General features: G+C 44.1%; 1 protein-coding gene across 8 annotated transcripts in view; it reads left to right on the forward strand.

Annotated features, from left to right (window-relative positions):
* Nucleotides 1-1,552: 1,552 nt before the first annotated feature.
* ST3GAL6 (ST3 beta-galactoside alpha-2,3-sialyltransferase 6) overlaps nucleotides 1,553-12,378 on the forward strand; it is an 80,281-nt gene continuing 69,455 nt past the window's right edge. For 3 of the 8 annotated variants that reach the window (XR_014326245.1, XM_082840263.1, XM_082840260.1), the window contains exon 1: nucleotides 1,553-1,749. Coding sequence is in view for 2 of the 8 variants with exons in the window: in XM_082840263.1 (XP_082696389.1) it covers nucleotides 1,604-1,749 (146 nt within the window). In the remaining 6 variants the exon portion in view is untranslated. Of the gene's footprint in view, nucleotides 1,750-2,082; nucleotides 2,274-12,378 lie in introns of those variants that run through there. The other 5 variants (XM_082840265.1, XM_082840269.1, XM_082840262.1 and 2 more) reach the window with 5 other exon arrangements.

Consider the following 12,378-nt stretch of genomic DNA (forward strand, 5'->3'; position numbering starts at 1 on the left):
TTTACATAGTTGCAATAATGTGCCCATGCAATAATGTATCCTGCATTAAAAAAAAAAAAAAAAGTTTTACAGGTCAAAAGCCCTTACCCCAGATAGTTACATAGTGATACGACATTCCGGAAAGAAAACTGATTTTGGTTCCGGGCACTTTCATTTGAATAACTGCTCCAAAATAGGTGGTATGACCTTGGGCACATTACTTAACCTCTTGACCCCATTTCATCATTTTTAGGATGAGATTATTCTGGTTTGCAGGATGAATGAGAGAAACAGACATGATACATGGAGGGTAGCTGACTCATGGTGGGAAAGGACTGGCAGCTAATATTCCTACTTCCTGGATTGATGTTTCTTTTGAGATGAGCGCTGTGCTGAGAATTCTCTATGTTATCATCTATTTTAATCCTCCTAACAACCCCTGAAGATAGGTTGTACTATCTTACTGTAGAGGTGGCCAAAAGGAAGTATACTGAGGTGAAGTCACTTGCTCAAGGTCACACTGCAGGCCAAAGGAGGAGGTGGAATTTGAATTAGGTTAGGGTGAACAGTGCCTTCTTGGTCACTGACTATGAAGAAGCACAAATGCCACCTAAGAACAGTGGATTGCCTCTCCCCTTAGCACATGATGTTGCAGATTAAAAAAATCTTAGGAAGCCAGAGGGGAGGAGGTATACCACTGCTTTAATTCTGAAAATCATGAACAAGAGAAGGGTAATAAACTCAGGAGAACCTAAAAGAGCAAAGTAACCTCAAGAAAAATGGGCCCAGATGGACAAATTCCCTAAACATCTTTCACGACTCTGATGTCTCAGGAACCACCTTTAAAATGACAAAACCTGTGTGGGTTACTTCACAGGCAATTTGTAGAAAGAGAAAGGGATAGGAATTTTCTGAACTCTCTGGGTTTTTTGATAGGAGAACTGGGAAAATAACAAGTGCTGCCTCCCAGGGCTGTTGTTAAAATTAATACAAATACCAGAAGGTCCATCACAGACGGAGGACTTTGTTTCAGTGCCTGACACATTACTCACTTTGAATTGCACCCAAGACTGTGGCTCTTCTCCCTGGGGTCATTTGATGGCATGTGATTTATATCACAAACACTGAAATTTAAAAAGTATTCAGAGGGAAGAGATATGGGGACATATGTATATGTATAACTGATTCACTTTGTTATAAAGCAGAAACTGACACACCATTGTAAAGCAATTATACTCTAATAAAGATGTTAAAAAAAAAAGTATTCACAGCTATCCAAGTATGAAGACGCTTTTCTCAAGGGAGACCTACTTTAATAAGAAAAGAAAATGCATGTCTCACCTTTGTTCTTCTCCCTAAAGTAACGTTTCCTCCAAAAGATAAAAAGCACTAACACATTTGTCCTTGAAGGGCCGAGCCCAGGAATTCTGGTCTCTCTGAACACCCTCTCCCTTCCTGCTGGCGACCAAACCGCCTGCCCCGCCTCGTGTCACAGAAGTCCCCCCACGCGCCAAGCAAAAAGTGTTTACTTCTGCCGCCTGCCAGCCCGGCGGGGAGGGCGGGGGAAGCACCCGAGGTGCCCCTCACTTTCGCCCCTGCAGCTTTCCAAACAAACCAGGGCGGGATGGGAGTGTCTTCTTGGCTGTGGAACTTGATCCTCCTACCTTGTCCTGAAGCCACCCGCCGCTTTCCCCCGGCCCCCTTCGCGGTGATTTTCCTGTCCGGGACGCCCGGAGAGGGCGCGCGGCTGGTGTCCGCCCAGCCGGAAAGGTAGGGGCTCGGCCGCGCTCCCACCTAGCCGGCCCGGGGAGCCGGGACGGGGAGCCCCACCAGCTCCCTCCGCATTGCACCTTCCTCCGCGAACTCGGGGGCGGCCGCGGCCACCACGCATCAGGCGCCAGCCGCCGAGCGGGAGGAGCTTCTCCGCGGCACCGGAGACGCTAGGCGCTTTCGCCGGAGATCCGAACCCGGGCGCGGCGGGCAGCGCACGCGCCGGCGGACGCCTGGGACTCCGGGCTGCGCCGCGCCCTTCCCTGCTCCCCCGCCGGGTCCGAGGGAGACTGAATCCCTCCCGCGCCGCCCCTTGAACCGCGCCACCTTCCTCCGGTTACCGCCGGCCGCGGGCTTCGGCGGCTCGATGCTTCAGGCGCCGCGGGAGAGGAAGCAGCCGGCTGGAGCGAGCGGCGACGAGGGAGCCGAGAGCAGCGGGCCTCCGGCCCCGGAGCCCGGCACGCCTCTGCGGTCTTCGCGCCTGGGCCTCGGCGGGTAACTCTACCCCGCCCGGTTCGCTGCGGGTTTGTATCGCCGGGGGAGGGAGGTTGGCGGAGCGGAGAGATCCGCGGGCTTTGCAGCCCCTGAGGCTGAGGATCAGGGGCCGGGGGCGCGTCTCCACGCACCAACCCCCCCTCCCCCCCAGGAGCCTGCGTGCGCTGGTCCCGTACCCCCGGGTTTAGGGAGTCGGGGGCGCTCGGCCCCAGGTGCTCTCCCGGGAGGGGCGGGAGGGGCGCTGGAAGCTTGCGCGCAGGAAAGGCCGACGGGGGTGATGGGCGCTTTGCTCACTATTGTTTGCCTGTAAAAGGGTCTGTACGCGAGCAGGGGCGAGAGGTCTGGAAGGTTCTCGCGTTTTACCTTAGAAAATTTTGCTAGAAACGCTTCTTCCCGTTACGGTGGAACTAGACCTAGCAAACCCAGCTCCGAGGCAATTTGGAGGAAAGGGCGGCGGTGAGAAAATTTCCGTGACTTGGGCTGCTGTTAGATTAGGGGGTAGGGGAGAAGACGCTTGTGGTTTTGAGGCGGATTGTTTCCGAGCTCCCTGGCGATCTCAGCCCCTGTGTGCTGTTCTTTTGGCTTGAAAGAAAATCTATCAAAAGCTATTTTCAGAAACTAAAAACAAACCCAAAACAGTTTTTTGGGGGAGGGTCTTCAGTAGAAGGGCGGGGAGAGAGGTTGGGGACGGGGTTGGGCGTTGCTGTTCAAAGATGATGGTTCAGAAACGGTTCTTGGGAGTGGTGATGAAAAAGACATCTTGCATGCCAGCATATCAGAAACTACGTAAACTGCAGATTCTAAACTCAGCAAAGCCGCATGTGCTTAAGAGGAGCGCCGCCGGGGGTAGATAGTTAAGAAAATTGCCGATCGGCCAGAAGCCTCTCGCCCTCTGGCCCCAAGTTCACACTAACCTTCTGGTCTCTGATAGCAGCTTTTACAAGGCTAGCTTGGATATTTGACTGTCCGGTCATAAAACTTTCTCTCCCGGCTGCAGACCATGAAACTATCTTTTTATTTATATGGAGATGTTAAATATTTAGGAGGATCTGGTCAGGGTGGCAGGTTATTTTCCCTTCGAAAGCATGCTGATTTGACATTTGTAAAGTGACTCGTTTTCATTTCCTTTTCCTTTCACCTACGACTGCTTTTAAACACGAAGATCTGCAAAGAGCCACTCTTAGATTGTTACCTATTGATAGTTTATCGTCTCTGAATAAGGCTAATTGTCCCGGAGGTACTTTAGATAATGGCAACTTTGGTTTATGAGGAGAGAACTCTTCTAGAAACTGTGTTTTCCTGTTCTGGCTTCAAACTGTCCTTAATCCTGGAGGGGGAGGGGAGGTCTTCATTGGTTGCCCTTGGGGCTTCTCTAGAGCAATATTTTTAGCAGCTTCCCTCTCTGATTGCCACACCCGCAGATTGTACCGTGTCTCCGTATTATGGGGCAATAAAACAAGACTGCTGTTTTGATTGTTTCAGTAGATTTGTTAGAAGTACTCAATTTATTCTTATGCCACGAATCAATACAAATCTTCGGGGCTCAGAAAAGAATAGAGGAACAGTTCTGGCAGAAGAATGCCATTAAATGCTATTTTATTAAATCTTCCCAACCACCCTATGAGACAGGAATGCTTAACCTTATGTCATAGTTAAAAAAGCTGAGACTGCCCAAGGTTAAGTGACCTAGAATGGATCACAGGAAGGTCACTTCACCTCTGCCTTACACCATTCCAGGAAGCCTCTGTAGCAGACATTCTTCACCAATTCTTCCATTCATTTGCATATCTTTCTCCTTTGCCTTCCACAATGCTCATTTATATACCCCCTGATCGGAACACAGATTCTTTTTTTTTCAGAACTATTTATTAAATCAAAGCAGAAATATATACAGAAAACATACTCTGAATAATGGCTACACATATAATTTTCAGCAGATACTTACAAATATTCATGTCCCCCTTTCTTTTGATTAATGTTTTTTTAAACATCTTTATTAGAGTATAATTGCTTTACAACGGTGTGTCAGTTTCTGCTTTATAACAAAGCGAATCAGTTATACACATGTCCCCATATCTCTCCCCTCTTGCATCTCCTTCCCTCCCACCCTCCCCACAGATTAATTCTTAATTACCCCTCATGCTTGGCTTCTTGAGTAGGTGCTCTGCATACTTTGTCTTTCCTTCTGATTAGCTCCAGACTTCCAACAATTAGTTATCGTCCATCTTCTCCACACCTTTGACATGGCCCTTGGGTGTGCTGTGTCTGGCCAGGTTTACAAGGTCATGTTATCTCCATTGGCTTATGTTCTGAACGTTCTTTTCATTCTGAATACGTGTATATTCTCACTGAAGTTCCTGCTCATCCTTCTTGCCTGGAAGAAATCTTCCCAGGGCTACAGCCCCACCCTCACAGCTGAAATGAATCTCTCCTGTTTCTCCCAAATACAGTGGACAACTGCACACACCACGGATTTCCAATCGAACCCTGATAAGTTAGAAATAAAAAGTATTTAGTGTGGAGTGAGCTTGATGTATGGAACAGGCTCTCTGCCTTGGACATTACAGTGTTTCAGTAGAAAACTCTATTTATGATTCCATGTCAGGGTGTTAGAGGCACAGTTCCCTCACCACAGTGGGTTAGCAGGCGTTCTTTCCCATGATGGTGACTGAATTGGTGGAAGTGTCTCAGACTCGGTCAGGAACTTGGCTGCCATACAGTCAGGCTAAGAAGCGATAATATTATGGGGATGAGGTTATGAGGGTAAAAGTGCGGAGCAGTAGGATCTGAGTCTCATCCATATTTCTTTTTCCTTTTCTTCTTTTTTTTGCGGGGGGCAGATCTTTTGGTCATCCAGCTTCCCATTTACTGTCACAACCTTCTGCATCTGATCAGGGCTTTCCTCTTCCTGGACCATTGGGAAAAGACGAAGGAAAGCACCCAACCCTTAGGAGATTTTCTTACCTTCAACACTGGAACGCTGAGTGAAGAGGATCTCTTCTTCCGCATTCTCTCTTCCCCCTTACACTTGAAACACAGTGGGCCAATGCCATCATTTCATCCAGTAGCACAGAGTAATGCTGGTCTTTGAAGAATTCTTTAAACATTGATTTACTTTTTATGTGGCTGGGAATGGAAAGGTTTGTGGGAGATGAGGGAATAAGGCCTCCAGATGAGGAAATGGAAAGGAAGCTGGAAATTTCTCCAAGGGAAACGGCGTTACTCTCGCCTTCATGGGTTGTGGAAGCAGGCCCAGAGTTGGTGTAGCTGTGGGTCATGGTCACTATGCTTTGATGGGGCAACGAGGGAGCAGAGAGTGGTTTTGCAGTGGCTCTTGCGTGACTTTCCACAGTCATCTATGTGGTGGGACTTGAGATTTAACCAATATTTACTGCGTACCCACCATGTAATAGATGTTCTAGGTAGGTCATGCGGCGTTGAACAAAACAGATGAAGCTCCCACTCTTACAGAGCTTGTGTTTCTGTGGGAAATGGAATCAGTAAACCAGATACAAATAAATGGAAAAACGTTTTTCAGATAGAGATGAGTGTTACAAAGACAATGCAATGTGGGCGCGTGCCAGACAGGGCATGGGGGAAGCCAGTTTAGAGCAGTCAGAGAGCTGCTGTGAGGAGGGCATATTTGAAGTGAGATGTGAATAATGAGAAGGACCAGTCAAGTCAAGAGCAGAAGGAAGAGCATTCTAGGCAGAGGGAACAGCAACTGCAAAGGCCCTGAGGCATAAATGAATTTGGGATGTCTGGAGGACTTGTAGATGGAGAAGAGTGCAAAAGGGCAAGAGAGGAGATGAAGTCAGTGAGGCAGGCGGAAGACCGCTTATGTGAAGATTTTAAGTCTTAGAAAGGAGTTTGAATTGTTTTTATTAGAATGGGCTGCCACTGGAGACTTTCAATTAGAGACTCAGTCTTCACCCGGTGGGCAATGGGCTTCCCTGTTTCTCTCTCTCTCTCTCTCTCACACACACATTTTCACTCTCAGTTTTTCTTCTCCCCATTAATTGTCCATCACTGATTTCCCCTTCTTGGCCCTAGGTCAGAGCACAAGCATATCCACACTGAAAAGCAGGGCTCACAGGACTGTGGACAGTGTTCTTCTTAGCCTCTGAAATAAATCCATATACTCAGTTTCAATTTCAAGCGTGAAACTCCCCATCACTAGCTCTGATTTCTTAGCCTCTCTCCAGACTGAATATCTAGTTGTCTCTAAGTCTCTGGATTGGCTGGTGACATCTGAAACTAGATACTAAGAAGTATCTAGTCAAATCAATCATAGTTCGTATCTTTTGCAAGACAATGATTGTCCCAAAAGGGGATATTCTGTGTAACAAGAAGGTCTTGCCTTTTCCAGAGCTCCCACTCTCTTTCCCCAGCCTATGCAGTCTGATATGAGAGGTAGTTTCAGTGGAAATGTGCAGGACACTTATAATAGTTGCCCTGGGATTAGACTATGCCTTAGAAACTTCATTTCTATTGTTCTTTGTCGATGATCTTGTCAGTCTTAGAGTAACACTTAAATCATGAAAGCTTATGTCCAAGTCGATATCTCCTAGTAGCACTGGTTTATCAGAAATGAACAGAAGCATTTTATCAGTTATCCTTTGATTCCAGGATAGCTCATTATTGCCAGTACATAACTCTCTGGGGAAGCTTGGTATACTCTTTAGAGAGAAAATTGCTTTTGAGGTTATTTAGCCAGATGCCCTGCTCATTTATTAATTTACATACTTAACATACGTAGTATAATTTACATACTATTTCATATATAGCACAACTCACTTTCAGCTTTTCATGTCTGTTTCTGTCTGATGTAGTGGCATAAAATCTGGAACACGTTTCTATTTGAGAGGGCAGCAATTATGTCTTGTCTTGTTCGCCCCTGTGTCCTCGGAACCTGGTGTGGTGTCCAGAATACTATAGATGGCCATGGATTAACTCACAATGTGAATATATTAGCTCAGCTGTAACATCTTTATAACTCTTAGGATTATAACTATTAGTATCATCAATTTGTCATCTCAAAAACTTAACACGTTGGAGAAGAAAGGTGAATTCATTACTGTGGATTAGTCTATGTTAATTAAAACTCTTCTCGTTTTGAAACTCTTCTTTTTGAAAATAATATAGTATACTTAGGCTGACACGTAAGAGACCGGTATGTGAATATTATCAGGTGGATATTCTCAAATTTGTTTTCGTGTACAGTAAACTTTCAGAACAGTTTCATAATTCATAACTTATGATAATTTGAGTTGGGTTAGTCAGTTAGTTGGGTATGTGATTACATTAGTGAGGAAATAAGTGTGCCAAGAGCATGGATAATGGAATCATTTCCCTCCTTAATAGCCCAGTGTCTCACATCCATGATGTCATGCCCTTTAGTAGGCAGAGATTTGCACCGCTTGAGTTCCAGTGCTTATTATGATATTTCTTAGGTTTCTGTTATGTATCATTTTACCTAACTGGAGACACACACAGATGCCCTGGGGATAAAAAGCTCTCCTCATTGAGATTGCCAGAGCTGGGAGGAGTCCCTGCCTGGCAGGGACCCAGCTGTGGGCTTTTGCTGGGTCCCTGGGACCCTGAGAGGGGCCCAGCTGTGGGCTTTTGCTGAGACTCATAGTGACAAAGTTTCTCACAAAGAACGGTGCCTTCAGAGGGCATTTTCCTGGTTACTACAGATATTCAAGGACATGCTGTTACATAAACAAAGCCTTCTTGTCTTCGAGCTGATTTTACGGAGTCTCCCTCCCCCCACCCCATCATATTTTAGTCCTCAGAGAAGTTATCAGCCCACTGCTTCAGACATCTTGGAGGAGTTTTCTTCTTAGGAAAGATTCTATTGCAACTATTTAGGCCAGCACCATAGAAGGTGCTGCTTTTATTAAAATAATCAAATAAAATATGTATAAAAATACAATATAAAGTATAACAAATGAAATAAAATAAAATAAAATGAAATGCTTTTATTAAAATCTGTGCAACCCTTTAGTATGTAAGAGTCTTTCATGTATTAAGGGATAGAAGAGGCAAAGGTAAGGGAATATGTACATTTTCTTTGTTCAGCCTAGAGCCAAAGAATAAAAGATCAGATTATTTTTTTAATTCCCTGACTTCTTTTTAGGGATAATATACAGCTAATATAAAATTAGATAATGTAATATATAATAATTATTATAATATAATAAAGATAATATAAAGTTATAAAACTGCACTTAAAAATTGAGAAATGGGTTATCCTGTTGCATTTAGACAAGAGCAATGAGATGATAATCCAGTTGCATTTCAACTGGATTTTCAACTTCTTTTCAGCAACAGCAACTAATTTAATTTATAATTTTATTTAATTGACAGACTCTGCAAGTTAAAGGAACTCTCTGTTGTAAATGTAAATGATCTTTGTAAGATGAAGAATACTGCTTTCAAGATACTTTTGGTATTTGGAGCCAATATTTCAAGTAAATGTCAAAAGCAGTTGGCTAATCACGCTTGTTTGATTCCAGCTATGCTACAATTAAATTAGAAATAATTGGATTTTTTTCTTAAGCAGGATGTTAAGGGATATGTGTAATTTCTGATCATGAAGTACCTGTAAATGTTTCGCAGGCCCTGATTGTTTTTGGAGGACAAAACTGGCCCACCTATTGCAAAACAAAAACAACAACCCCCTCCACCAACTATTTTTACAGAATCGGTGTGTAGGGCTCTTCTGCTTTAACCATAAGTAATATAATCATATTCTTACAAAAAGCTTCTACCCAAGCTCTCTACCTATGACCACCAATATTCCTGTCCACACACCTTTTATAATAGCATTCCACAAGCATGGGTTTTATTATGGAAATTTTTTTCTGCTCAAAAATCCAGAGAATTTCTCCCACAGGTCTTTGAAGTTTTCTGCCATCTCCTGTTGCTAACTTTCTTTTCACTCTTCCATTTGCACTGCAGTCACTGCAAGCCTCCTGGCGCTGCAGCTTGCAAGGGTCCTTTGACACTTAGTGCCTTTCTCCTTCCACTCCACACTCCCCCTCCCCCATCCAAGCCAGGTGATTACCTGCCTTCGTTTCCCAGCTTCATGGCTAATAACTGCACGGCTCTGAACGCATTGCCTAACTTCTGTGAGCATCACTTTCTTTATCTGTAAACTTGAAATAATGCCCACATCACAGTTATGATAATTAGAAAGAAAACACGTATAAATAGTTCAGCATATTTCCTGCCAAATATCAAACATTTAATCAATGTTGTTACATTACTATTATTATTATAACTCTATTATTATAGCTGTTCTTCCTTGAATAGTTAAAATTTGACTTTCTTCAGAAAGTCTTTCTGTTTGGCCTTCTCTAGCTCTAATTTTTTCTCCAGTCTGTGTCCTCTTAGACCCTGACTTCACTTTGGACTCTATTAATCTACTCATGTTGTATTTCTTTAATTATTTTTCAGTGAACAGCAACAAATATTTGGGCACCTATCATGTGCCAGGCACAGTGCTATTTACAACATAGAGATCCATGGGCATGCAGTGGAGGGATACAGTGTGTGTGTGTGTGTGTGTGTGTGTGTGTGTGTGCACGCACACACACACACACACACACACACACACCCCACACGGGCTTCAGGTGAAGATGGGGCATGAAAATCTGTTGGTTGAATAGCACTATGAGTTTTTCAGAATAAACTAGGGTTAAGAAGTAAAAACTACTCTATTCAGATGTCCATTAAAAAATTAACATCTTTTTCTATAATATAAAAAATGATAGTTATAGTTTATGTATTCTTTTTTTTTAAAGAATGATATTGGAGGACAACTTCTTCAGAGCACTTCTTTTTTTTTAAAATTAATTAATTAATTTATTTTTGGCTGTGTTGGGTCTTCGTTGATTGGCTCGGGCTTTCTTTAGTTGCTGCGAGCGGGGGCTACTCTGTTGTGGTGTGCAGGTGTCTCATTGTGGTGGCTTCTCTTGTTGCGGAGCACGGGCTCTAGGTGCATGGGCTTCAGTAGCTGTGGACTGCAGGCTTTAGTAGTTGTGCCTCGTGGGCTCTAGAGCGCAGGCTCAGTAGTTGTGGCTCACGGGCTTAGTTGCTCTGTGGCATGTGGGATCTTCCCAGACCACGGCTCGAACCTGTGTCGCCTGCATTGGCAAGCGGATTCTTAACCACTGCTCCACCAGGGAAGCCCCAGTTTCTGTATTCTTGAAACAGCTTTACATATGCTTTCTTCCTTAGAAGCTCCTCTATCCTCATCCAAATACAGGGTAAAGGTAGAAAAGGAAGTCTTCCTTGAAGAGCAGAATCCCACTAGACCATTCCAGTTTATGGCGGGGAGGGCAAAGGATGGGAGGGAACAATCCAGGCAGCAGGAACAGCATGATCAAAGGCACTGAGGCATGAAACTGTGTTGAGTAGGATGGAGAACTGTGCAGAATTTCGTGCTCATAGACCATAATGTTCAAAATCAAGCATTTTGGGAGATGATGCAGGAGAGAATGTAGGGGTCAGCTAAATCAGACTTAGAGACCTATGGCCTATATGTTTACATCTCCCTATAAGGATACGCACTTGGGTAGGTCTACGTAGACAATTTTAACAAATTTATATATAACAATTTATAACAGTCAAATTCTGCACATTGCTTCTAAAGTTGCACTTGGATTTTACATGTGGCATGGAATACATCTCTTCCATTTGCTGTTTCCATAAGAAAATGATGAAAACATTAGTTACCTGTAATATATAATTGATATTAGAGCTCTCATTTTTTAATAACTTAAGTGTTTGAAAGATAGAAATGTGAAGGAGTTCCCTGGTGGCCTAGTGGTTAGGATTCCAGGCTTTCACTGCCATGGCCCAGGTTCAGTCCCTGGTTGGGGAACTGAGATCCTGCAAGGCATGTGCAGTGCAGCAAAAAAAAAAAAAAAAAAATTGTGAAGTATCATTTGAGACTTCTGAAGCCTGGGTTTCCATATGAAAGTTGAGAGTAGAGAGGGACTTCAACAGGACAGAGACATCCAAGAACAGACCAGAGGACCATTACAAATTCGTAGCCTTGAAACTTTGAGTACCTCCCTAATACATTTCACACCCAAGAGCTCCACAGCTTCGTCTTCTATAATTATGTGATTGATAATTTGTGTGTACAATTTGATCAATATTTGATTTTTATTTCTTTGTTTGCATTGCAGTTAATGTTTGGCTTCCTTTTCCCCCTCTCCACTCCCTTTTTTTACCCCTTTCCTCCTCTCCCTCCCATTTTTTTTTTTTTAAAGAAGATGTTGGGGGTAGGAGTTTATTAATTAATTAATTTTATTTTTTTTTGCCGTGTTGGGTCTTCGTTTCTGTGCGAGGGCTTTCTCTAGTTGTGGCAAGCGGGAGCCACTCTTCATCGTGGTGCGCAGGCCTCTCACTATCACGGCCTCTCTTGTTGCGGAGCACAGGCTCCAGACGCGCAGGCTCAGTAGTTGTGGCTCACGGGCCTAGTTGCTTCGCGGCATGTGGGATCCTTCCAGACCAGGGCTCGAACCCGTGTCCCCTGCATTAGCAGGCAGATTCTCAACCACTGCGCCACCAGGGAAGCCCTCCCCGCTCCCATTTTTAAGGCAACATTCAGTTTGGTTTTCTTTTTAATTAATTTATTTTATTCTATTTATTTTTGGCTGTGTTGGATCTTCATAGCAGTGCGCAGTCTTCTCATTGTGGTGGCTTCTCTTGTTGCGGAACATGGGCTCTAGGTGTGCGGGCTTCAGTAGTTGTGGCTCGCGGGCTCTAGAGCTCAGGCTCAGTAGTTGTGGTGCACGGGCTTAGTTGCTCCATAGCATGTGGGATCTTCTTGGAGCAGGGCTCGAACCCGTGTCCCCTGCATTGGCAGGCGGATTCTTAACCACTGAGCCACCAGGGAAGCCCCATCAGTTAGTTTTTGATACATCAATATGTTATTTAGAGCTTATGCAATGTCTGATGTTAAATGTCTGAATTATATTTAATTCTAGAAAATCTAATGTGTTTTTATTACAGAAATATGTTTTCTACAAAGTCTGAGTGGTGTCTAGTGTAGTTTAACTCTGTCTTTTGGTGTTGATTTCTCTTGCTTAGGAATTAAGCAATAGGACTGAAAAC

The sequence above is a fragment of the Leucopleurus acutus genome (genome assembly GCF_964270905.1).
Source record: "Leucopleurus acutus genome assembly, chromosome: 5".
Lineage (NCBI taxonomy): Eukaryota > Metazoa > Chordata > Mammalia > Artiodactyla > Delphinidae > Leucopleurus > Leucopleurus acutus.